This window comes from Gordionus sp. m RMFG-2023, chromosome 1 (genome assembly GCF_954871325.1).
Source record: "Gordionus sp. m RMFG-2023 chromosome 1, tfGorSpeb1-WG-v2, whole genome shotgun sequence".
NCBI lineage: Eukaryota > Metazoa > Nematomorpha > Gordioida > Chordodea > Parachordodidae > Gordionus > Gordionus sp. m RMFG-2023.
In genome coordinates this window covers 57,808,436-57,835,862 of record NC_088775.1, presented here as the reverse complement: position 1 = coordinate 57,835,862, position 27,427 = coordinate 57,808,436, and the positions used below count along the sequence as shown (strand labels likewise).

The following is a 27,427-nucleotide window of genomic DNA, read 5'->3' as shown; positions in this document are numbered from 1 at the left end:
ATAATATATGATTAAATGATTATAAATAATTATTAGATTTCAGTAACAACCACTTCTGTCGGCAAATTATATTTTTTTGTGGAGCTAATGTTTTGATCATTTTTATAAATGAAGGATTTTCAACAATTGAAAATGGCCGAATGCTATCTATAATAAAATCAGTTATTAAACCATCTAAAGTGGTTTGGGTTAAAGTCTGAGGTCTCTTGGAAAAAAAATCAATGGACGATGAGCCTAGTCCAATATTTTCTTTAATAGATTTTTTCTCCTTCCCCTTTTTTATTTGGATTAAGAGTGTTTGATGTTTTCTCTTAAAATTTAAAATGTAAACATTTATTTAGTATCTATACCCTTAAATGTTTTACAATGTTGCAAGTTGAAGTAATGCTAACTAAAATTTGCATAGCAAACATTTTACTAACAGAGATTTGTTTTCTTTATTTTGAGATATTATATTAAAATATGGTCTATAAATACCATGGAAGAATGTCATCATTTTCATCATCAATATTAATCTTAAAAATTAATATAATAATTAATATAATAGAATAAAATAAATACCAATTCCATTGCAATTAAAAATGGCAAATTCCTTGAGATGGATTGTAATATCAGAATTTGCTTGTTATTGATAACTCGGACAGAATATTTAATTAATATTTATATATGCTTTTTTATATATAAGTTTTAATAATTTACATATATATATATATAATTTTTTAATATATATATTAATATAGTTATATGCTCAAATAAAATAAATTTTACATTCAAGTATTTTTATTTATAATATAAAAAAGCGTTAAATAGAAGTATATCAAAATGTATATTTAAAAGTATCTAAAAACAGATACAGATACCTCTAAAATAATATCTAGATATAGATACTTTATTCAAAAATCTATCTAGATACAGATACCGCATTTTTATATCTAGATACTTTAACAACTCTGAAAATACATAAACAAAAATTAGATACAATTATAATGCAAACTATAAAAATTTTCAAATTAAGGATTTGTTATGTAATCAACTTTACTACCTTTGTTGGAATAGGAATTGAATGCAACTCATTACTAGTTTTGTTAAATCTTGTGTTGCTACGCTGGCAAATGTCACAACATTTTACAAAATTAACAACATCCAATTTCATATTTGGCCACCAGAAGCTAAAAATATAATACATGATATAATAAATAGATATATTATGCAAAAATATTTTACCTACCAGTCAAATTGCTGTGAGTCTTGGTGATACCAAAATGGTCAGTTAAAGATTTTGCCTCATTAGTATCACATCCACTCCACTATAACATTTTAAAGGAGTTAAACTCTTCTGTTACAATCTAAAATTGTTTCACTATTATAAAAATGGTGAAACAATTTATTATTGTGTATTATATCTAAAAATATATTATTGATCATATAATATTTTTTTTTTATATATTTTACCTATCAGCCAATTTGCTGTAAGTCTTGGTGATACCAAAATGGGCAGCAAGAGATATTGCTGACACATTAGTATCACATCCACTGTGAACCATTTGAAGAAGTTGAATTTTTCGGTCAATGTCCAAAATGACTTCACCATTATAAGAATGGTGATGCATTTTACCATTACAAATTTTATATCTCGAAGCCTGAACTCGCAGATTGCGTCTTAAGCTTTTATTGTAAGACATAGATGATGGATATTTTTGGTAAAAGATATAATCCTGTATCTCATCGAATTCTATTAAAATGAATAGAAATATACTAAACAAAATTTATATACTTGATTTTTATTGTCTTTCGTCATTTGATTGGGGAAACGAAGGCTAATTTTGGTATCAAAAACAACTATTGAAATGAATAAAAAAATAATATATATAATAAATGGCCTAAGTCCATATCCAAAAATTTAATTTATAGTATTCAATTAAAATAAAGAATATTTTAGTGAATTTAGGCAATCATTTTGTTTGCAATACTGAAATTTATCATATAGAAAAAATTTGCAATATTTTTTTAAGTTAGCAAAGATTTAAATAAACTTAATTACAATAAATAATATATTATACAATGTAAATAAAGAATATTTCAGTGTATTTAGGCAATCATTTTGTTTGCAATACTGAAATTTATCATATAGAAAAAATTTGCAATATTTTTTTAAGTTAGCAAAGATTTAAATAAACTTAATTACAATAAATAATATATTATTCAATGTAAATAAAGAATATTTCAGTGTATTTAGGCAATCATTTTGTTTGCAATACTGAAATTTATCATATAGAAAAATTTGCAATATTTTTTTAAAATTTTTTAAGTTAGCAAAGATTTAAATAAACTTAATTACAATAAATAATATATTATTCAATGTAAATAAAGAATATTTCAGTGTATTTAGGCAATTATTTTGTTTGCAATAGGCACAAGTTTTTATGCCAGTTTATAAATTAATCGTTGCTATAATGCTATCAAATATATATAAATTTTTCATATAGGCACAAGTTTTTATGCCAGTTTATAAATTAATCGTTGTTATAATGCTATCAAATATATATAAATTTTTCAATAATAATATACAATTACTGTGTAGGCCAGCAATTGGCTATGTTTTAATATACTTTATCTAAAATTGATTAAATTAAGATATTAGAAAGATATATTATTTACAATTGATCTTGATACACTCTTCATTATAATTGCAAAATTTAGGTTCGGGGCCGAAATATTCCCACAGCTGATTTAGCGTCAAAAAAAAAGAAAGATGGTGAATACAAACAAGACATTTTTAACATTTAAATTTATTAATTTTAAAATATTTATATTATAATTTATGAAATATATATTTATGAATATTTAATTAAATATAAAATTTTTAAATATATCTAAAGTAATATTTAAATATATATATATAAAGTAATATTAAATTATATAAAAAGTAATATTTAAATATATATAATATTTAATTAAATAAAATATAGAAAGAATATATTTAAATATATAATCATCGATAAAATAATTTATGATAATAAATTAATTAATATATATTATTTTTGTTAATAACAGAATGTAGACAATCTGGCTTATGTTAATTGTCAGATGTAAAAGATTAATTTGTAATTTCTGAACCCATCTGATTCTAAGCTATAATAAATTTACATTGATAGTGGAATGTGTATATATTTAGGAAGATCTTTAAGTGGATAGTTAAAAATTGAATAGTTAATATAATACAGTATATCATATTAAAATATTATTTTTTATTAATATGTTAAAACAAAAGTGTGTAATTATTTCTAGTGCTGTAAACGTTACTACAAAAAAGAAACGCGTTACAATTACGCGACATCTGAAAAAAACGCGTTAAGGTTACCTTAAAAAAGGAACGCGCGTTGAACAACTTGTCTTTATCTGAAAACCTCTGTAATTCAGATTTATCATAAGAATCGTCATATGCAATTATCCTTAATAAGACTATCTATTAATTTCTAGGAGTTATAGAAAGATTTATTTCCCATGCTTCCCTTAAAAATGGCTGCAGAGTTTGAAGATTTCCCTTATTTTATTCCACAATAGCTTATACTTAGAAAATGTAATTTTTGAAATGGTTTTAAAGTGTACATCGTTATTTGGCTTTTCATTGTCAACACTAATAAAAAATTAATAATTTTATAGTACAATTAAATTTTATTTTTTAAATATTTTTAACAATATTTGGAGTCTAAAGCGGACACATAGTATATAATGAGAAAAGGGAGAGAAAAACGAAATAGTTAAGGTATTATAAGATGCCTCCTCAAATTTAATCAATCGATAAAAAAAAATATTTTGAAGTAACTTTTCCCTTCCAAGCTCTTATAGAAAATTCGAGCCGTGTTGCGTCTAAATTTTAAAAATGATTCACAAGTGTTGTTAATTTGCTTGGTCGTCAAATTTACGAATCAAATTTGTGCTCAAGCCTGCTCTGAGTACAAATTAGAGGTTCAGACATGGGGTCCAGACCAGGAGTTGTTTATAACTGTTAAATAGCATAGCCCTGCAAGCAAGTCAACTTCGGGATAAAAATTTTTTTAATCGGATCTAATTATGGTTTAATTAAATTTAACTTTATATAAAAATTAAAATGCTTTTTATCTCAGAGCTAAAGTAAGGAGAAAGGTGCTAGTAGTGCCTAAAGATCAATAGGTATAAACTGAGATAGGGTTTCAAAATAAATTGCAATCAGGCAAAATAAAATTGAATTTGCACAGCTCTACTCTACCTTGGGTAAACTAAGAAAAAATAAATCTCATTTACTAATCTTTTAAATCTTATTTTACAATTAAATTTAATTATAAATTAGTAGGCTTTATTATTTTTTCTACATTAATCCTATTTTCTAAATAACAATTCAAATATTTGTTCAAATTGCGATGATTTTGGCAGAGTTTGTTTGATTTAACTATTTTTTCTCTTCCAGACTATGTTAAATTCTCTTATATAATTATTAGTTTATATATAGTTACTTAACCATCTTCAAAACTTTTTTTATTCACAGTTAATAATCCCCGGTAATCTAACTAACTTAATTACAAGTTGTAATTAAGTTAAATTTTTTTATAAATTACAAGTGTTTTATTTTAATTATTTTAGCAAAGAAAATAATTTTATATGAATGGTATATGTTTCATTAAATCATCACAACTAAGGGGATGCCACGGTGTCTGTTTGTGTATAGAAAATAAAATGTTTTTTTTTATTCTGTAAAAATACCCCTCACCCTCCCCATAGTGGGGCCGCTATAGTAAGAGGAAAATAATTACCCGGAAAAAAAAAGAAAACATGATAAATTTTATAGAATAGATTTTAATTCAACGTTATGATTTCTGGGGAAAATCGAATAAATAATGTATGTGAAGGGTGGAACAATTTTCAGCATATTATAAGCCACAAAAACCTAAGATATGGAAACTAATTGAAAAGATGAGGATGGAAATAGCCGTCGACATGGGCAAAATCGGCCAATGGAGTATTGGGACATACACTCAAAAAAATCGTAGTTACCATACAAAAAAAAATATTTTGAAAAATTTATGTATTGATTTTTTAGAAGAGAGAAGAGGAAGAGACTTACCTAATTTTCTCTCTTCAATTGGAGAACATAAACTTTCTAAAATTGTTTTATTTGAATAATATAACTTATTTTTCTATATATCATTTAATAAAATTATAATTATTTCTTATCTGTAAATTTTAAAAAAAATTCATAAGCAAAATAATAATTGTAAGATTTGAAATATATAATATTCACTGCTAATAATCACCTCTGAAATAGATGTTTTTTGAATAAAATTCAAGGTAACGACATTAGTAACTACATTACTTCTTTTACATTACTTTACAGCACAAATTAATATATAAAAATTTATATTTATAATTGGGGGACGCCATTTTGGTAACCTATAAAGTAATTATTCTCATGTAAAAAGCTGCTATATATTTTCTAATTTTTTGGAATTAAAAAAACAAATATATATTATCCTAATTTTATGATTAAGATTGATGTTATTTGTAAATATGTTATTTTAAAAAGATTTTTCAATATTTGAAGATATTTGCCACTCATATTTTCCAAGTATATTAATAATTTATGATTGATATTTGATAATGGTTTGTTTTTCATTTATGTAAGAATTAGATGAGTTTTTGTTGTGCAATATCTTGCAATTCAAAATCTAGTAATAATAGAAAATCTTTTCATAGGTAGATTTATTATTTATATGTATAAAGAATATTTGAATATTAAATTTATCTCCAGATTCCCTCTAAAGAATCATATCTTATTATCAAAATGGTTAAAGGCAATCAATAGAAAAAACTTCAACCCCACTAAATATTCCAAAATATGTGGTGATCATTTCACCATTGATAGTTTTATTCCATCTGTTACGGGGCTACGAAGTTTAAAGGAAGGATCTATACCTACCATTTTCAAAATACCCATTCCTCTTCAGGATGTATGATTATAATATAAATATTTTATTTTCCTAACCCATCATGAGACATAGTCATTAGGAGGTAAAACATATAGGATTAAGTACTCGAAAACTTTGATCTCCTTATAAGAGTGTTTTAAGTTTTAAATAAAAAATATCACTTTTTACACTAATGTTAATATTTTTTTAAATGAGTTCCCTTTATGTCGAAAAACATAATATCTTATTTCCAAAGATGATAAAATATTCATATATATATTTATTATGAAATATTCTTCAAAGATAACAAATAATCTGAATAATACTATTACAATATCAAACTCTATAAAAAAAATTGATCATAACTATGCTGCAAATAACTATACCTTTACCAGAAAGGTTAAATAATATTACTTCAAAAAATAATAACCTTTTTATTTAAAAAAAATATTTTTTTAGAGAAAATATTTTCCAAAAACAAGTGACACTTTAAATATTCTTGAAGATGTAGATTTGGAGAAACCTGCTAGTCACGTAAGCCCTATTTATTAAAATTCTTGTGAGATTTATTATTTGTCTATATTTTAATATTTATTACAATATTTATATTATAAAACATATTTATATAAGAATGTTTCAAAAACAATTGACACTATTAATATTCTTGAAGATGTAGATTTGGAGAAACCTGCTAGTCATGTAAGCCCTATTTATTAAAATTCTTGTGAGATTTATTATTTGTCTATATTTTAATATTTATTACAATATTTATATTATAAAACATATTTTTATAAGAATGATTCAAAAACAATTGACACTATTAATATTCTTGAAGATGTAGATTTGGAGAAACCTGCTAGTCATGTAAGCCCTATTTATTAAAATCCTTGTGAGATTTTTTATTTGTCTATATTTTAATTAAGAGAAAATATGCTTCACAAACAATAGCCAATGATCATATATATACAGCCAATTTATCATTCTTATCAAGAAAGATCAAATATCAAGATAAATATATTTTAAAATTAAGAAAAAAAATGAGCGCCTCTTATAAGAGGGAAACTATAAGAAATAAGAAGATTATCGATTTAAAATCAATTATTAAACAATTGAAGAATAAAAATTTAATATATGGTGAAGGGGAGGATCAATTGGAAAAATTTTTTACAGGCATCCCTTTAGCTTTTATCAAAACCCAATTACACAGTGGAGGCATAAAAAATCCATGGAGAATAAAATTTTCCCAAGAAATGAAACAGTTTGCCTCCACTGTTCATTTTTATTCTCCAAAAGCATATAAATACTTAAGGGATCAATTTTGCCTACCATCAGAATCTACATTGAGAACCTGGAGCCAACAAATTAAAATAAGGCCAGGTTTATATTTTATTAATTAAAATATTAATAATTTGATTTTAGGTTTTCTCGATGCTTCTTTTGATAGAATTAAAAGATTTCAATCTGATTCAAAAGTAAAATTACTCACCACATTAAGCCTTAATGAAATGTCCATTCGTCATATTGTACAATGGGACAAAAAGGAGTACCATGGATATGTTGATTTGGGCAATGAAATCAAACCATCTGATTCTCTTCCTAAAGCCAAACAGGCTCTTTTTCTTATGGCAACATGTCTTAATGGTACATGGAAAATTCCATAGGATACTTCTTAGTATCAAATACTACTGGAGATTTGCTTGCTAATATAGTCACTAATGCTATTCATTTATTACATGATACAGGCACTTCCTGTAAAGTTATAGTATGTGATGGTTTGGCGGCTAATATAAAAATGTACCAACTACTTGGTGCATCTATAGATCCTGATCTATGTATACCCTATTTTACTCACCCATTAAATTTTGATGAAAAAGTCTACATTATGTTGGACGTATGCCACATGATTAAGTTGTTGAGAAATCTTCTCGGTGATAAAAAAATTTTAATTTATAATAATGGATCAGTAATTAAATTACTATTAAAATATATATTTTTATAAATTAATAGATAATAAATTAGAAATATATAGCTAATCTTCACAATTTACAAGATAAAGAAGGACTTCGTGCTGCTAATAAAATTAATAAATCTCATATTGACTATCACAAACAAAAAATGAAAGTATTTACTTATATTTTTTAAAGGTTAAACTTGCTGTACAAGTTTAGCTCAGTGGCAAAAGGTATTCTTTTGGCACAAGAGCTAAAGATTGATGGGTTTGAAAATTGTGAGAGCACAGTTGACTTTATTAAAATGATTGATCAGTATTAAAATATATTAATATTTTAAATAATATTTTTATAGAATGTTTGACTTTTTAAATACACGGAACATAGTTGCTAAAGGGTTTAAAAAACCACTAACTACAAATTCACTTTCTTATTATGAAAATTTTTTTGAGATGTGCATTACAACTTTAAAATTCTTAAAGTTTGAAAGTGGAAAATACGCTTATAGATCAAAAAAAAAGTCTGCATTATAGGCTTAATCTTGTCAATGAAAAGCATTTTGGGAATTGGGAGGGAATTATTATTAGGACCTAACCCCAAACTCAAGTATTTTATTTAGCATTATATATATTTTGTATATTTATTGCTTTTCATATTTTAGATATCTTTTAACCTACAAAACATCTCAAGATCAACTAGAGCTCTTCTTTAGCTGTTTACGTAGCAGAGGAGGTTTTAATAATAACCCTTCTGCCTATCAATTACGATCAGTTATAAGAGGCGTTATGATAGCAAAGATGGGAGCCTTATGCACAGGTAATTGTATTCCACTCGATAATACAAATCTTTTTTGTGGAGATTATCAAGATAATGATAATATGACAATATACAAGCTATAGATTTTTCTTTTATAGATGTTCCAGATATCCAAAAATTATCGCCATTCGTTGATAACATCGCAACTTATATATCAGGATATATAACACGTAAACTTATATCCGAAAATAAGGTAAAGTGTTATATATGTATTTCTGCAATGATTGTTAAAAATTGTAAAGATCAAGAGAGCTATAATTTAATTAAAATTAAAAACAATCAGGGATTAATAATTCCTTCCAGAGATGTATCTAGATTATGCCAATATGCTGGAAGTGGTTTCCGTACATTTGAACATAATAATCAAATTAATAGGCCTTGTATATTTAAACGAATAGTATCTTTTGTGATTTCAAAAGTGATAGAAACAAATATTTTTGATAATCTGGTTGATCACATGCTAGATCAAGAAGAAACATCTAGCCATTATCAAAAATTAATTAGATTAATAGTTGAACGTTACATAAACATAAGATTTTATCATTTTGCAGATAAACAAAATAAAAATGAAAATACCAACATTCGTCAGAAGCTGACCAAAACCATTCTATTTAAAGGACAATAAATATATCTATATAATCTTTTTTAATTTAAATGATATTAGATATATATTGTAACTATATATATTTAAATATAAATAATATCTATAAATCCTTTTTGTAATTCATGAATATTATTTCTATTTATTAATTTATAATAAACAATTATTGATTTTCATCATAAGATTAATAATCTCATAATATTAAGTTATGAAATTCTTCAAAAAATAAATAGGTAAGATTAAGCTAAATTTATCTGAAGTCTTAGAAATGTTTTAATTTATTTAATCTATATTTTTTTTATTGATAAAATAAACTGGATAATATAATATAAGGAAAAATAATTTTTTATTTGCAATACATAATTTATCCTAATCTATTAAATCAATATGATCCAATTAGCACAACTGATTAAAATATTAAATTCATATTGTATTTCTTTAATAATATAACATATTTTTTATAATATATATATTATTGAGAATCTGAAGATTAAACATTAACTTTATATTTAAAAAAAAAGAAATACCTCTATTTTTAAGATTCAGGATCACAACTTTAAAATTGAGAGAACTTTACATTTATTATTTAAGAAAAATATTGGAGAGGATGCCTAATATTCTGGATTTCTAAGTTATATATTACTTTTTTATTAATATCATAATGTAAATTTTTAGCTAGAATTCTTTAAAAATTAACTTATGTTTAGATGTTTAAGCCAAACAATATGAATATTTATAATAAAAATCCTGATGATTCAGTTTATTACCTTGTATGATTCGAAATATTAAAAGGGCAAGTAAAGTCTCATATTAAGATAAACATAAATTTAAGCAATGATTTAAATATATCTACCTTATTAGATATTTTAAGAATAGAATAGAAACTAAAAACAATTATATTGTGTCTTAAGAAAAACAAATGATAAGTAAGGGAACTTTATTAGATACTTTATATTCTATGTATAAAAAAATGTTTAAAATATAAATTTTAATAATTTAGTCATATAATTTTAAATTATTTGAATTTGGTCTGCTAAATATATATCTTCTTGGAAGAATAGCTTTGGAATATTTGTGGGATAGGATCCTTGATGGTACCATTAATGCAGATGGATGTGGATTTAAATTCTTTGTTAAGTATCATAGGAAAAATTTCAGATATAGTAATAAATTAGGCTCTCGTTTAAAATTTTAATAATGATATCTGTTACCAAAATGGCGGGTCCAGCTGATTTGCTTTTAACGACGCTTAAAAATGCATTTTAATGAATGAATCGTCAGTCTAGGTATTATTATATGTCATTGGTTACTATAACATATTTATTTAAATTGTAAGCTCTATATTTTTTGAAAGAGGCAGATTTTATCATTTTTATTCGGATCATACTTAGGATTGAACATCTGTCGGTTGCCGGCTTAATTTATTAACCTATTTAATTAAAACCTATGATTGACCAAGACATATAAAAGTCTAATAATTAATTAATCGATTGTTTTAAGTTAAAAAATTGAAATTGATTATTTGAATAAAATAATGATTATTTTTAGATTCTACATTTCTTTTATCAATTTTCTCCTTCCATATATTTATTTAGATAGACATGATACAAAAAATATGAATAATAAAGTTTTATTTTAAAATATAATTTTCAAAAATTTGGAATTTAAATGACAATAAAATTTAATAAGCTACAAATATCCTTTAATGAAATATAATATTTAATTAGTAATAATATGGCCAGATTCTATTCTAACATTATAATTTGAAAAAAACTATATTTTAACATATACTATGCAGACAAATTTATGATGAATATATAGACATTTATTTGAATATAATTAATTACGTTTTTTTCGGGGAAAGAATAAAATTATATGGCTGTTCTACATTTAAATATGAGAATTGGATTTGCCTAACTTTGATCGTAAAGTCATTTGATCGTAAATTTTGTCCATTTTTCTCTGATTGGTCTATTTAATCGCGGTAAATTAAAATCATTTAAAAACATTATGCTTAATACTGTAGCTGATAATTTAAGACTATTTTTTAAAAGAAGAAATGAATCATTACAAAGTATGATATATTTAATTTGATTTTTAAAAAAATATTTTTTTAGAGTGACACAAAATCATCTAACAGCTGAAGGTATATTTAATACTAAACTTATCTAGATTACATACATTAATTTAGATAAAGATTCTCAGTGTAATATAGATCAGAATATTAGCCAACCCAGTAGCTCATCTAGTAATCAATAAGTAACAAATAAAATAATTATTTTTGAATAAACAAGCTAATACAATTCAACAAATACAACCACAACATATACAGCCCCAAATATTACAACCAATTACTAGAGATAACTTTTACCCTCCAATTTCAAGTAATAAAAATAATTGTATAAATTAATAAACATTTTTTTAGATATATTAACAAATGTGGCCCAAATACAAAGTTTTGCATTTAACCACACTAATAATCAAACTACTTTTACAAGTAGATTACAAATATTTTTTTTAAATTATATTTTAATATAATTAGACCTGGAAGACATTAACAATGCAGGAATTTTATTAGACTTACATAATTCCAACAAAGAAAATTTAAGTAAATAAATTATATTATTACATTTACATAATCTGATTATTACATTTACATAATCTGATTATTACATTTACATAATCTGATTATTATATTTACATAATCTGATTATAAATAATTTATATTTTGACACTGTAATTTTTAGATATACAATATATTCCAACTTCAAAAGGGAATTTGTGCTTGTATCATGATGGATAATATATAACAAAAGAAAAGAATATTCAAAATCTAATTACTCAATATAATTTAATAATTATAAATAAATATTTATTTGTTTAAAACTTATGTATAATTATAATATAGATGTATAATAAAATATAATATTCTGACCAAATTATCAATTAATTTTATTTATAAGTTATAATTATCTAATAAATAATAAATTGTAATCATATTTATCAGTTGCTTCTATTTCCATTATTTAAAGGAGTTCAAAATCAGTAGCTCTTCTTTCTTTATTATCTAATAAATAATAAATTTTAATCATTTTTATCAGTTTATTAATAGGTAAACGTTGTAACAATGATATATATAACTATAGATTGGCGATTCATTCATTCAATGCATTATAAAAGGGCTATTGTTACTTGCAACTATTGTTGCATTTAAAAATTTATAAAAAAAGTAAAATTTTCATTTTTTAAAGAACGCATGTTGTTTTTTTTTACCATTAACAATATTTATTTATTTCAAAATAATTTTTTTTTTATTTATAAATAAATATATTTTTTTTCATAAATAAAAATTATTTTATTAAAAATGGAAATTGTGAAATAGATACTATTGCAGGTAAAAAATATATTTTTTTATGCCAAATATTTATTTATGGTATTAAATTATATAAAAGTAAAATTTTCATTTTTTAAAATAATTTTTTTTTTATTTTGAATAATAGATAACAGCAGAAGAATTCCATGAAAATGACCAAAAAAACAACTCAAAACTTATCTTAATTCTTTTTATACTATAGGCATTACAATAAACTGGATAAATTAAGACTCTTCATAAGCAAATATTTTTATTAAGCTATAAATTATAAATATGTTTTTTTCCTAATTAATTAAATTTTTCATGTTTAATCTAATTTTCACAATATATATATTTAGTCTACACTAAAAATAGATAACTGCAGAATAATTCCATGAAAATGACCAAAAAAACAAAATAGATTATATCTTAATTCTTTTTATACTATAGGCATTACAATAATCTGGATAAATTGAGACTCTTCATAAGCAAATATTTTTATTATACTATAAATTATAAATATGTTTTTTTCCTAATTAATTAAATTTTTCATGTTTAATCTAATTTTCACAATATATATTTAGTCTACACTAAAAATAGATAATAGCAGAAGAATTCCATGATGACCAAAAAAACAACTCAAAACTTAGATAAATAGATTATATCTTAATTCTTTTTACAATAAACTGAATATTTATTTCTTTTTCATAACATTTGTATTTTAAATATGATTACACTATTTAAATATATTATAATAAAAATAGATACAATTATAATAATTTTGAATGCAATTTGTGAAATGACAAGGTTTTAGGTAATTGTAATTGATCCTGTATGGGTAGTTCTATATTCTTTTTGGATAATTGTAGATTTTCTTTGGGTAGTTCTAGATTCTCTTTGGATAATTGTAGATTTTCTTGATTCGTGATATCCTGCATTATAGAAAGATCGATTTCATTATCTATTTCTTTATTTAAAACTTTTTTTTTGTTAAAAATAGTGTACTGCATTTTTTTCTATTTATTTTTTCAGGCATTTTTAAATTTTTAACTAATTCTAAGGAATTCGAAGATGATGGTAAACTATTAATATTCTCTTTGTTTTCCAATGTATTTATTCTTTTTTTGCTTTTAAGATATTCTAGGTTACATACCTTTTCACATGTTTCTTTTAATTCCTGAAAGCATATAATCATCAGGTCATTTGGTAGCTCCTTAATAAAGTTGCCAATATTATTTTGAAAATATTCTTGTGTCATTTTATATATTTCTATATCTGTTGATTCACATTTATTTTTAGTATTTTTTGAAATAATTTCTATATCAATATTATCATCCCTTTCTTCATAATTTATACTATTTTCACTTAAATATGGGTATAAATTGTATTCCTTCCACCACCTTAAAGCACATAAGGAATCATCATAGAGGGAGATATTGTTATCTTCCCTGTATCTGAAAATATGTTTACAAGGTAAAAGATACCTTTGCTGGAAACCACAATTACATAAATTTTCACTAACATTGAAATCTTCATAAGTTATATTAAAAGAATATTTTATTTCAAGGTTGACTCTTTTATAAGCTTTTAGAGTCAATAATTTGGAGAATAAAAATTGTGGGGAAGATGGTGGCAGACTTGTATAATTAAGTCTACTATTTGTAAGGATTATATCTTTATTCTTGTCCTCCAAACAATTTAAATATTCATTTAAATTTTTATAAAAAATATGTAAGGAAGAATTCCTTTTAATAATTCGTTTTAGGGCACGATTTGTCCCTTCAATTCTATTATTTGTAAAATTATCAAAATTTACTGATTTATTTCTCCATGCCAAGCAGAATTCCTCACGAATTCCATGCCAATTTGTATCAAAGTATAAAAATACCTTTTGATATTTTGAATTTTTTAAATAATAATAATATTTCCAATATATGCCAGGGGTTTCTGCATAAATTAAACGTCTAAATAGGACATGCATTTTTTTGACTTGAATTATTGTTAAATTATATTTTATTGTTGTTAACTGTCTTTTGAATATTTGTAGAACATGAAAAATACAAATTTCCAATTTAGCATTGGGAAATTCATCTTGATAGATTGCTCTTTCTGTAAAATTTTTATCAGATATAATTGTAAGAGTTTTTAGGAAAACATTATTATAATTTTTAAAAATCTGGCACATATTTTTAACTGTGGTGGAGCTATCTGATAAAACTAACCAGATTGCAACTATTCTGGTATTCTCTTCACCATCTATTACACCCAAAGTGAAAACTGGCAAGTGGTAGGAATTTAAATTATATGTTGCATCAATTAACACCACCTCTGGATATCGCAAATAATGATCTTGCATTTTTTTAGTTTGATAATATAAGGCTTTAAATATGCCATTTTCTTCAAATAATTCCACAATATTGGTTATGTCTAATTTTATAGTTTTAATCAGATCTTCCAGATCATTAACACTACATGGATTTTTCATATATTGATGTTTTAGATTATATAAATCCCTTTTGGTTATATTTAAATTCTTTCTTTTCATTTCTTGATGTATCAATGTAAGATTTCCATCATATTTAAGAGCTTGGTGAATTATTGACTTTTGATCACCATCCAATTGTCTTTGCCGGCAAGATGCCATGAACAAAGATAGATCTATAAATAAATTATGTTATATACATTTAAAAATAATAAAACCTCTATCATGATTATGTATATCATGTATACTGATACATTTTAGATATGGTCCATCTTTGGCAAAAGAAATTCTGGATAAACAATTTTTCTTGACAGACAATCTTTGTCTTTTTCCTTTAAAAAATTTTAATATATACTTTAACCCTTTTATACTCCGTTAAGTATTATTTAGGCAAATTAAAATTAGCTAAAATGCATTTCAGGAAAACATAACATTATTATCATGTTCCAAAAAAAAGAAAAAATGTCATAATGCTATCAACATTCCATCATAATAAAAATATTGATAATAATAACCAACAAAAACCTGAAATCATAACAAGTTTAAGGTTAGTTCTATCTTATATTCAAATATTAAATCAAAATAATGAATATAACTGGAGATATATACATTTGAAATTGGGGTCTATTAAACCCCACCGGAGTACTAATAACGTCATTTTTTTCACTGGTGTATGTATTGAAGGGTTAATAAAAATTAAAACCTTTTGATTTGGATGGTCTGATCTTGCCCTCATAACATTGGTAATAAAGTCGTTCGTACATTATTGTAGACTTAAGTATTGGGTCCTTCGATTTTTTAGAACGGTGTATTGAATAATTTGTCGCATTAGAAATTTCGTATTTATTTAGCCATTCTTTTAAAGTGAAGAATGACGAATATCTAACATTTACTTCAAAAGGTATGTAATAATAATAAATAATATTTTTTACCTGCAAGAGTTGTATCTATCTCATAATTTCCAGTAGGGCTTGATTCGATCATAGGAGGGACTAATACCATAAATAAATATTTGGCTTAAAAAAATATATTTTTTACCTGCAATAGTATCTATTTCACAATTTCCAGTAGGGTTTAATTCGATCATATTTGACTTTAATTAATTATAAAAAAAAATGGAGAGCTAATTTTTAATAAAATAATTTTTATTTATGAAAAAAAAAATATTTATTTATAAATAAAAAAAAATTATTTTGAAATAAATAAATATTGTTAATGGTAAAAAAAACAACATGCGTTCTTTAAAAAATGAAAATTTAATTAATTAGGAAAAAAAACATATTTATAATTTATAGTTTAATAAAAATATTTGCTTATGAAGAGTCTCAATTTATCCAGAATTGTAATGCCTATAGTATAAAAAGAATTAAGATATAATCTATTTTGTTTTTTTGGTCATTTTCATGGAATTATTCTGCTGTTATCTATTTTTAGTGTAGACTAAATATATATATTGTGAAAATTAGATTAAACATGAAAATTTTAATTAATTAGGAAAAAAAGATATTTCTAATTTATAGCTTAATAAAAATATTTGCTTATGAAGAGTCTCAATTTATCCAGTTTATTGTAATGCCTATAGTATAAAAAGAATTAAGATAAGTTTTGAGTTGTTTTTTTGGTCATTTTCATGGAATTCTTCTGCTATTATCTATGTAGACATATATATTGTGAAAATTAGATTAAACATGAAAATTTTAATTAATTAGGAAAAAAACATATTTATAATTTATAGTTTAATAAAAATATTTGCTTATGAAGAGTCTCAATTTATCCAGTTTATTGTAATGCCTATAGTATAAAAAGAATTAAGATAAGTTTTGAGTTGTTTATTTGGTCATTTTCATGGAATTCTTCTGCTATTATCTATGTAGACATATATATTGTGAAAATTAGATTAAACATGAAAAATTTAATTAATTAGGAAAAAAACATATTTATAATTTATAGCTTAATAAAAATATTTGCTTATGAAGAGTCTTAATTTATCCAGTTTATTGTAATGCCTATAGTATAAAAAGAATTAAGATATAATCTATTTATCTAAGTTTTGAGTTGTTTATTTGGTCATTTTCATGGAATTCTTCTGCTATTATCTATGTAGACATATATATTGTGAAAATTAGATTAAACATGAAAATTTTAATTAATTAGGAAAAAAACATATTTATAATTTATAATAAAAATATTTGCTTATGAAGAGTCTCAATTTATCCAGTTTATTGTAATGCCTATAGTATAAAAAGAATTAAGATATAATCTATTTATCTAAGTTTTGAGTTGTTTATTTGGTCATTTTCATGGAATTCTTCTGCTATTATCTATGTAGACATATATATTGTGAAAATTAGATTAAACATGAAAATTTTAATTAATTAGGAAAAAAACATATTTATAATTTTTATAAAAATATTTGCTTATGAAGAGTCTCAATTTATCCAGTTTATTGTAATGCCTATAGTATAAAAAGAATTAAGATAAGTTTTGAGTTGTTTTTTTGGTCATTTTCATGGAATTCTTCTGCTATTATCTATTTTTAGTGTAGACATATATATTGTGAAAATTAGATTAAACATGAAAATTTTAATTAATTAGGAAAAAAAGATATTTATAATTTATAGCTTAATAAAAATATTTGCTTATGAAGAGTCTCAATTTATCCAGTTTATTGTAATGCCTATAGTATAAAAAGAATTAAGATAAGTTTTGAGTTGTTTTTTTGGTCATTTTCATGGAATTCTTCTGCTGTTATCTATTATTCAAAATAAAAAAAAAATTATTTTAAAAAATGAAAATTTTACTTTTTTTATAATTTAATACCATAAATAAATATTTGGCATAAAAAAATATATTTTTTACCTGCAATAGTATCTATTTCACAATTTCCATTTTTAATAAAATAATTTTTATTTATGAAAAAATATATATTTATTTATAAAAAAAAAAAAATTATTTTGAAATAAATAAATATTGTTAATGGTAAAAAAAACAACATGCGTTCTTTAAAAAATGAAAGTTTTACTTTTTTTATAAATTTTTAAATGCAACAATAGTTGCAAGTAACAATAGCCTTATAAAAGTGTCCACATATTGTAATCAGCTGTAGCGCCATTTTGTAGTTTGATTATCCATTATTTGTCAGCAAGAAATATTAATATATAGAAAACAAGTCTACTACGATAATTTAGTTTTAAAGGTTTCGATTTATGATATAATATTTTATAGTATCTTTTATTCTTAAATTTCATAAGACTTTTTTTATGAAGGTGGTCTAGGTGATTATATTTAAAAAATAAATCTAAGACTAACCCACCTTTTAATTTTTAAAAATATAGTTTAACCTAATCCTGCATGGACTTATAAATCTTATGTTAATGCATCTTAGGATACATGCAAAACAGATCTTTTAATATCACTTTTATTATTTTATTTAGATAATGGGAGTGTGCTGTGTTCATAATTGTAATAAAACAAATAAAATAGAATCTAATACACATATTTCTTATCATTAGTATATATATTATTTTTTATATGCAACATATTTATTACATAAAGCATTAATAAGCTACAAACATTGAAAAAAAATCCTTATTTAGTTAAAATATAAAGTTTTCTCATTTTTATTGCTAGGACAAATAATGCTTCTTCCTCTTGAGTTGATAAGATTTCTATTTTGAACTTTGCCTAAATATTTTTCTGGATAAAATATTAAGTTAGCCATTTTTAAAATACATATTTACTATGATACAGTTTCATTTTAAATATTTGTAAGAAATATGTAAACCATATATATATTAATAGAGGCTCTGCCAATCAACAAATTTTCACTGATTCAATACTATATTACTAATAACTGATCTGATATTTATATTGATTTTTATATACTATCTATCTTTGTATCAATGTCATAAATATATCTTATATTTTACTCATTATTATTCACCTATTTTTAAATATAGATTTCCATTAAAATCCAAATAATTATTGTAAAAATGGTTACAGGCTATAAATAGGAAAAATTTTATGCCTAATAAATATAGTATTATTTGTGGAAGGCATTTTAAAAATACTTGTGTAATAAATTAATAAATGATTAATTATGTATATTGTATATTGAAAAATAGAATCGAACATTCGAAAAATAGAATAAAAAGTTTGATGTTAAAAATTAATTTAAATATAAATTAGTAGTCGTATTGTTTATAATTTAGTTGGTATTACTACAAATGGCGACGATAAATGGAGAAAATAATTCCTTAAATGGAGATAATAATTCCTTAAATGGAGAAAATAATTCCTTAAATGGAGATTCAAAAAAAATAGCGGATTTATCTACGATTAAATTTGATAAATTCGAGTTGGATACTTCTATCCACAGATATTTTTCTCAATGGGAAGCCAGTTTTCGGTTAAAAAACGTAAGCCCATCTGAATGTCAATATAAAGATATATTTTTAACATTTTTTGGCAATAAGAATATTGAGTTGGTAGACCGTTTTTGTTATCCTGATTCGATCGAAACTTTATCTTTTAAGGAAATTAAGTCAATATGTTTTAAACTATTTAAACCGACGTCAACAGCTTTTGCTTCTAGATTTGATTTCGTTAGATTACGGAGAACAACTGAAACCATAACTGAATTTGCAGATAAAATTAGAACAATTGGCAAGCGTTGTCATTATCTTAATGATATTGACGAGCGTTTACGTGATCAGTTTATGGTCGGCATGGAAATACCGGGATTGGAAAGAGATCTTAGAGCTCTATATCCCGACGGTCTTGATAGAGATAATAATGTACTGACTTTTCAATTTATTCTTGATCTGGCATTAGCTTCTGAGCGAGCAGATAAAGAAATGGCAAATAAAAATATGCCAGTTGTTAATAAGATAAATGTTAATAACAAAAGAAATGATAATGATGATAATTATAAACATCCAATAAAAACGACGACTACAATTGATAAAGGCTATAATAAAGTCAAGTATAATAATACATTTGATAAAGAGAATAATAACTACAAATATAATAATGATAAAGATTATAATAAACTTAAATGTTATAAATGTGGTTTTATTCATAACCGAGAAGTGAGATGTCCAGCTACAAATGCGGCATGTAATAAATGTAAAAAAATTGGTCATTTTGCAGTTTGCTGTAAATCAAAGAATTTAAATTATATAAGAGTGTCATCAAGTGATTCTATTCATAATATTTGGAAGATTCAACAAAATCGAGAGAATCGAGCAAAACTAACTGCAGAGATAAATGGGTTAGATGTTGAATTTGATTTTGACACTGGTGCACAAGCGTCATTGATAGGAATTGATATATGGACAAGTATTGGGCGACCAAAAATTAGGCCAACCAGTCCATTGACTGCATATGGTGATCATCCGTTAGACGTCAAGGGCGAGACCCAAGTCAATGTTATGATTGGATCACAGACAAGGACTCTACCAGTGGTAATAATGAATACAACTGGGGTGCCTCTTTTCGGATTACCATGGATTATAGCATTCAATTTAGAAATGCCTCGTCAGGTTATGATTAAACAAGTACGCAATTTGGTCAACAATATTAAAAAAGAAAAATGTTGCATAACACTAGATTCTAGAATTCGAGATTTGATTAATAAACACCAAGAAATTTCGGAAGAGAATCAAGATTCTAAACATGCTTTGGATATTCGAAGTATTAATTTGGATGATATGCAATTGTCAGAAAATATTCTGCGAAAAGAGATTTAATATTAAAAAATGTAGAAATACATATTCAGCAAAGTTGGCGAAACTTTGATCGTCATAAAGATAAAGAAATAGTTAATTTTTATAATCGACGGGAAGAGCTTTCTGTCAATCGTAATATTATAGAATGGAATGGGAGATTGGTTATTCCTAATAAATTAAGAAATGCAGTGTTAGGAATGATTCACTGGGGACATCCTGGGGAAAATGTAATGAAATCTATTTTTAGATTGTATTGTTGGTGGCCCAGATGTGATGTTGATATAGAAAATTTTATCAAAATATGTTCTGGATGCCAGAAAAATAGACCATGGTTAGAAGTTGATCTAATGCAGAATACCTCTGCTGATGCTATGATAAAACGACTAAATAAATGGTTTTCTAGGTTTGGAATACCCAAGTACAGTGTGTCAGACAAAGGAACACATTTCTTATCAGGGGAATTCCGTAGGTATTGTGATTTAAATAACATACGTCATATACGTTCGGCACCCTATCATCCAAAAACTAATGGATTAGCTGAACGTACAGTACGAACTTTGAAAGGTCGGTATTATGCAACGAGAGATTCAATTAGCGATCCCGAAGAAGCTATGACACAGGTTTTAACAACCTACCGATTGGGAGAGCATAGTTCCACAGGGAGATCTCCTGCTAAAATTATGTTTGGGAGGCAATTGAAAACAATTCTGGATTGGATCCGACCAAATGCCGAACACGAAATAGTAAGGGCTAATGATAAACAAAGCCTTCATCATGATTTACATTCAAAGGAAAGAGAATTTGAAATCTCACAACCTATATGGTTAAATAATGAAAATACCAATGGTTGGAGAGAGGGAGTAATTAAAGAAAGAATAGGACTTTATTCTTATATTGTTGAATCTTCCGGGAAAACATTACGGAAGCATGCAGATCAGTTAAGAAATCGTTTAGTTATCCCAAATCATGAAAGTTCTTTGGAAGTTACAGAAATGGTTGTGCCAGTGAATGAAGCAAATACAAACACAAATACAAATACCACATTACGTTGCTCATCAAGAAACCGTAAACCTACAAAGAGGTTTATTGAAGAAATCTAACTTTAAATTGTTTGAAGGAAATGTAATAAATTAATAAATGATTAATTATGTATATTGTATATTGAAAAATAGAATCGAACATTCGAAAAATAGAATAAAAAGTTTGATGTTAGAAATTAATTTAAATATAAATTAGTAGTCGTATTGTTTATAATTTAGTAGTTGGTATTACTACAAATTGTTTCATTCATACTTTATCCGGAAAGATTTTATTGAAGGAAGATTCAATTCCATCGATATTTAGTATATCTAAGCCACTTCATGATGTATGTTAACAATATCATTACATAGTTAAAACAATATTTTAAAATGTATACTTTTTAGAAAACGAATGTTTATTCAAATAACATACATGAAAATGATCCAATTATACATATAATAAATGATCATAATTATTCCGCGACATATGAAACATTAAAAAGAAAAATTATTTACCAAGAGGCTATTATTAAACGCTTAAAAAAAGGGCACATGCTTATTATAGGAGCTCAAAAAGAGGAAAAAATAAAAGAATCAATTTACAAACAATAATCACTTCACTAAAAGATGAAAATTTGTTATCAGATGATGTCGAAAATATTATAGACAGGCAATTTACAGGGACATCTTCTATATTCCTTAAAACACATACACAGTGGAGGCATCTCAAACCCACAAAAAATATATACAAATGAATTCCGTCAATTTGCATTGACTATGCATTTTTATTCACCTAAGGCTTACAGATATCTCAAATCACACTTTTGTATGCCTCCGGAATCCACATTAAGGGCATGGAGTCGCAAGATTGAAATCATGCCAGGTTTATTATAATAATTTTAAAAAAATAAATTAAATTAAATAAAGGTTTCCTTTCTATTTCATTTACTTAAATTAAAAGCTACCAAAAAAAATCAGAAAAGCAGTTGTATTGTGTACTTAGCCTTGATGAAATGCATATTAAAACTCAAATAGATTATGACCCCCACAAAGCAGAATATCATGGTTATGTTGATTTAGGTGATGGGACAAAATCAACAAAAGAAGATAAATCTTGTCCAGAAGCAACAAAGGCACTCTTTCTTATGGCTACATGTCTTAATACCAGCTGGTAAATGCCAATAGCCTATTTTATAGTTTCACAAATGAATTCAGTAGCTATTTAGTGAGAGTTGCATTGTTCAATCTAAATAAAACAGGAATTATCTGTAAGGCCATAGTATGTGATGGTTGTGCTGTTAATAAAAAAATGAGCAAACTGCTTGGTGTTAGTATGGATCAGTGGCGTAGCTACGGGGGTGGTTTTCAGGTTTGGACCCCTCCCAGAGCAAAATTTTTTTTTTAGATTTTACGTTCTAAAGACTTAAAAGTGACTAATACCATTAATATTTATATTTTTCTGGTTTTGATGTTTGTGGAAGGATATTATATTACTATTGAAATTATTCTGGATAGTATTATTATAAAGTCATTGAGAATAATCGACTAAATTATAATAACATATTATTGATGCATTTAAAAAATATATTTGTTATATATTATCGAAGATATGGTTATGATTTTGCATTTTATATGTATGGACCCCCTCTAAGAAAAATTCCTAGCTATGCCACTGGTATGGATCCTGATAATATCATTCCATATATTGAGCTGGAATTTTATGAATCGAAAAAATATATATGTTACTAGATGTTTGTCATATGCTCAAAATTACTTAGAAATTTATTAGCGGAGTAGGAAATTTTAATAAATGAATCAAATGGAGAGGTAGCTAGCTATATTAAATTTGATTAAATATTTATTTTTTATTTATAGATAATAGATTGGAAGCATATACAAAATTTACATAAATTGCAGGAGTGCGAAGGTTTACGTGCTGCAAATAAATTGCGCAAAGCACATATTGCTTTCCACAAACAAAAAATGAAAGTTTGATAATAAATATATAATTATTAAATATTTTTTAAAGGTATTCGATCTGCTGTTCGCATTTCATTAATGGCGAAATTGGATACTACAATTACAGGAAATTGCATTTCCTTAGACAATACTCAATTAATATGTTCAAATTTTCAAAATAATCATGATGATTTTAATTCTATCAAAACTATTTTCCAATAATACCCCAGGCATTATCTTATTATTTTAGCCAAACAAATCCTCATATCCCGAAATTATCATTATATTTAGATAATTTAACAACTTATATTTTGGGATATATAGTACAACAACTTATTAAAGAAAAAAGGTACGATGTGATGTTTGCATTAATGCAATGGTCAGTGATTCATATATTGATAATAATATAAATAATATGCTCATAAATTTTAAAAATAATGGGGGGTTAGTGATTCCTTCTTCTAGTATGTCATGCAGAATTTGTGAAAGTTCATTTAGAACTTATCAAAATGATATTAAACGTAAAAATATTATTAAAAAAATGGAAGTGTTGGTTTTTTCCACAATAATTGGTATATTTTTATTGATCTTACTGAACATATTAATGATGAGATTGGTTACAGCCATTTTCAAATTCTTGTAAAATTAATTGTTCAAAGGTAATCATTTATTAGTTTTAATATTATTTTTTTTAAAGATATTTAAATATTAGATTTTTTCATTTTGCTGACTTGAGAAACCAGGAATTGAGAACTGGTATGAGGCAAAATCTTACAAAAGCAATACAATTTAATAATCATTAAGTCATGTAAATTAATATTTATATCTTCTTTTATTTTTTAAAAATTATATTGTATAAAGAACAGGCCTGATATAAGACATATTATAAAAATTATGATATTATATATAATCTATGCTAATGTAAATATATTTTATTTTTTATAGGTGATGATAGAATCAAAAAAGATGAATGTTTATAATCAAAGATAATATGAATGTGAATCATCACATTATTAAAAATACATTTTGTTTTTTAAAGTGTACACATTTATATTTTTATATATTTTGTATAAACCTTATTTAAATGATTTATATAATAATTTATACTCATGCAAAAAATGTTATTATTACACTATGTTTTTATTGAAAAAAAAATAAAAGATGTTTTCATTTGTCATTTATAATTAAGATGAAATAATTAAAACAAAAAAAATTATAAATGATTATTACAATAAAAATTAAGTGAGATGAGCTCTCAACCCATCTTTTAAGATGGTTTAACTTATTTCATCTAGAACACATAATCCAAAAAAATTTTTAATCGACAGGATATTTTTTTATAAAATCTTATTTTCTTAACGTAATTAATTGATCTTCATCTACTTTTAGAGTATATCTTTGGTTCATCCTTTATAATAAAATTAATAAATACAAAATAAAAATAAGTTAAAAAAGTAAGAAAAAAATTAACATTGATTTCTCAGGTCCGTGAAGTTGTAAGAACGATGTAAGGATCAATTAACAAAACCTATGCCATTATTTAGAGTCTTAATTGATCCTAATTGATCTTCAAACCAGACATCAGCAGAATTAAAGGTTTTTGAGTTATAAGCAAAATAATGAAAGTGCGAAGATTTGCAGCTGTAAGAATGATTTGAGGATCAATTACCGAAACTTATATCATTGTATAGCCCGTTAATTGATCCTAATTGATCTTCTATCCGGAAAGCAGCAGAATGAACCGTTACTGAGTTATGAGCAAAATAAGAAAGTGTTGGCACTTTGCCAAAACCGAAAATATAAAAGATCACGATCTGAAACTTGGCAATTATTTAAGCTTTAATTATGTGCGTTAATAATATCCAAACCGGATATCGATATCACTAACCGCAATTGAGTTATGACCTGTTTTTATAGCGTGAAGTTGTAAGAATTTTTTTAAAAAATGAGGATCAATTACCAAAATAGAGGCCAAAGTGTGGTGCGTTAATTGATCCTCCAGAATCTTTAAACCGCATATCAACAGAATGAACCGCTCGTGAGTTATAAGCAAAATAGAAAGGTTATGGCACCTTGCCAAAATTAAAAATTTAAGCAATCATTTTTTTAGTTATAGCCAATATTTAGTACCTTAATTGATCCTCCATATTCTTTAAACGGAATGTCAAAAAAATTAAAGGCTATTGAGTTATAAGCAAAATAATGAAAGTGCGAAGATTTGCAGCTGTAAGAATGATTTGAGGATCAATTACCGAAACTTATATCATTGTATAGCCCGTTAATTGATCCTAATTGATCTTCTATCCGGAAAGCAGCAGAATGAACCGTTACTGAGTTATGAGCAAATTAAGAAAGTGCTGGCACTTAGCCAAAACCGAAAATATAAAAGATCACGATCTGAAATTTGGCAATTATTTAGGCTTTAATTTGTGCGTAAATAATTTCCAAACCGGATATCGATATCACTAACCGCAACCGAGTTATGACCTGTTTTTAAAGCGTGAAGTTGTAAGAATTTTTTTAAAAAGTGAGGATCAATTACCAAAATATATGCCAAAGTGTGGTGCGTTAATTGATCCTCCAGAATCTTTAAACCGCATATCAACAGAATAAACCGTTCGTGAGTTATAAGCAAAACAAAAAAGTATTGGCACTTTGCCAAAACTGCCAAAACCGAAAATAAAAAAGATCATGTTTTGAAACTTGGCAATTATGTAGTATTCAATACGTACATTAACAATCACCAAACCGGATATCGATATCACTAACCAATACCGAGTTATAACCGTTTTAAAAACGTTAAGTTGGCGGAAATATTTAAGCTGTAAGAACGATTTGAGGATCAATTACCGAAACTTATACCATTGTATAGCCCGTTAATTGATCCTAATTGATCTTCTATCCGTAAAGCAGCAGAATAAACCGTTACTGAGTTATGAGCAAATTAAGAAAGTGCTGGCACTTAGCCAAAACCGAAAATATAAAAGATCACGATCTGAAATTTGGCAATTATTTAGGCTTTAATTTGTGCGTAAATAATTTCCAAACCGGATATCGATATCACTAACCGCAACCGAGTTATGACCTGTTTTTAAAGCGTGAAGTTGTAAGAATTTTTTTAAAAAGTGAGGATCAATTACCAAAATATATGCCAAAGTGTGGTGCGTTAATTGATCCTCCAGAATCTTTAAACCGCATATCAACAGAATAAACCGTTCGTGAGTTATAAGCAAAACAAAAAAGTATTGGCACTTTGCCAAAACTGCCAAAACCGAAAATAAAAAAGATCATGTTTTGAAACTTGGCAATTATGTAGTATTCAATACGTACATTAACAATCACCAAACCGGATATCAATATCACTAACCAATACCGAGTTATAACCGTTTTAAAAACGTTAAGTTGGCGGAAATATTTAAGCTGTAAGAACGATTTGAGGATCAATTACCGAAACTTATACCATTGTATAGCCCGTTAATTGATCCTAATTGATCTTCTATCCGGAAAGCAGCAGAATAAACCGATACTGAGTGATGAGCAAATTAAGAAAGTGCTGGCACTTAGCCAAAACCGAAAAT

At 25.0% G+C, this 27,427-nt stretch overlaps 2 protein-coding genes and 3 long non-coding RNA genes across 7 annotated transcripts; 4 read left to right on the top strand and 1 right to left on the bottom strand.

Moving 5' to 3' along the window:
* The first annotated feature begins 5,665 nt into the window (after positions 1 to 5,665).
* Positions 5,666 to 7,610, top strand: LOC135931580 (uncharacterized). The gene is made up of 8 exons (XM_065468806.1): positions 5,666 to 5,730; positions 5,786 to 5,984; positions 6,246 to 6,341; positions 6,402 to 6,476; positions 6,573 to 6,641; positions 6,738 to 6,806; positions 6,866 to 7,319; positions 7,362 to 7,610. The coding sequence occupies exons 1-8, from the start codon at positions 5,666 to 5,668 to the stop codon at positions 7,601 to 7,603; spliced, it is 1,269 nt and encodes a 422-aa protein (XP_065324878.1). The 3' UTR covers positions 7,604 to 7,610.
* A 39-nt stretch (positions 7,611 to 7,649) lies between these two features.
* Positions 7,650 to 9,410, top strand: LOC135931581 (uncharacterized). Its single transcript, XM_065468808.1, has 4 exons — positions 7,650 to 7,905; positions 7,950 to 8,497; positions 8,553 to 8,707; positions 8,806 to 9,410. Exons 2-4 carry the CDS (start codon positions 8,439 to 8,441, stop codon positions 9,330 to 9,332), a joined length of 741 nt encoding a protein of 246 aa, XP_065324880.1. The 5' UTR covers positions 7,650 to 7,905; positions 7,950 to 8,438; the 3' UTR covers positions 9,333 to 9,410.
* A 2,022-nt stretch (positions 9,411 to 11,432) lies between these two features.
* LOC135922874 (uncharacterized) lies at positions 11,433 to 11,805 on the top strand. Its single transcript, XR_010571062.1, has 3 exons — positions 11,433 to 11,556; positions 11,603 to 11,692; positions 11,734 to 11,805. It is a non-coding gene; the product is annotated as an uncharacterized LOC135922874 (long non-coding RNA).
* A 3,270-nt stretch (positions 11,806 to 15,075) lies between these two features.
* LOC135931056 (uncharacterized) lies at positions 15,076 to 15,863 on the bottom strand. The gene is made up of 3 exons (XR_010572921.1): positions 15,846 to 15,863; positions 15,361 to 15,474; positions 15,076 to 15,318 (listed from the first exon to the last, which is right to left on the bottom strand). It is a non-coding gene; the product is annotated as an uncharacterized LOC135931056 (long non-coding RNA).
* Positions 15,864 to 18,304: 2,441 nt separating this feature from the next.
* LOC135931823 (uncharacterized) lies at positions 18,305 to 24,969 on the top strand. Of its 3 annotated transcripts, XR_010573178.1 has the most exons (5): positions 18,305 to 18,338; positions 23,766 to 23,879; positions 23,920 to 24,508; positions 24,547 to 24,657; positions 24,795 to 24,969. It is a non-coding gene; the product is annotated as an uncharacterized LOC135931823 (long non-coding RNA). The 3 variants fall into 3 exon arrangements; XR_010573177.1 differs by lacking the exon at positions 24,795 to 24,969 and having other exon boundaries at positions 24,547 to 24,785; XR_010573179.1 differs by lacking the exons at positions 18,305 to 18,338; positions 24,795 to 24,969 and adding an exon at positions 23,677 to 23,717 and having other exon boundaries at positions 24,547 to 24,785.
* Positions 24,970 to 27,427: the final 2,458 nt, after the last annotated feature.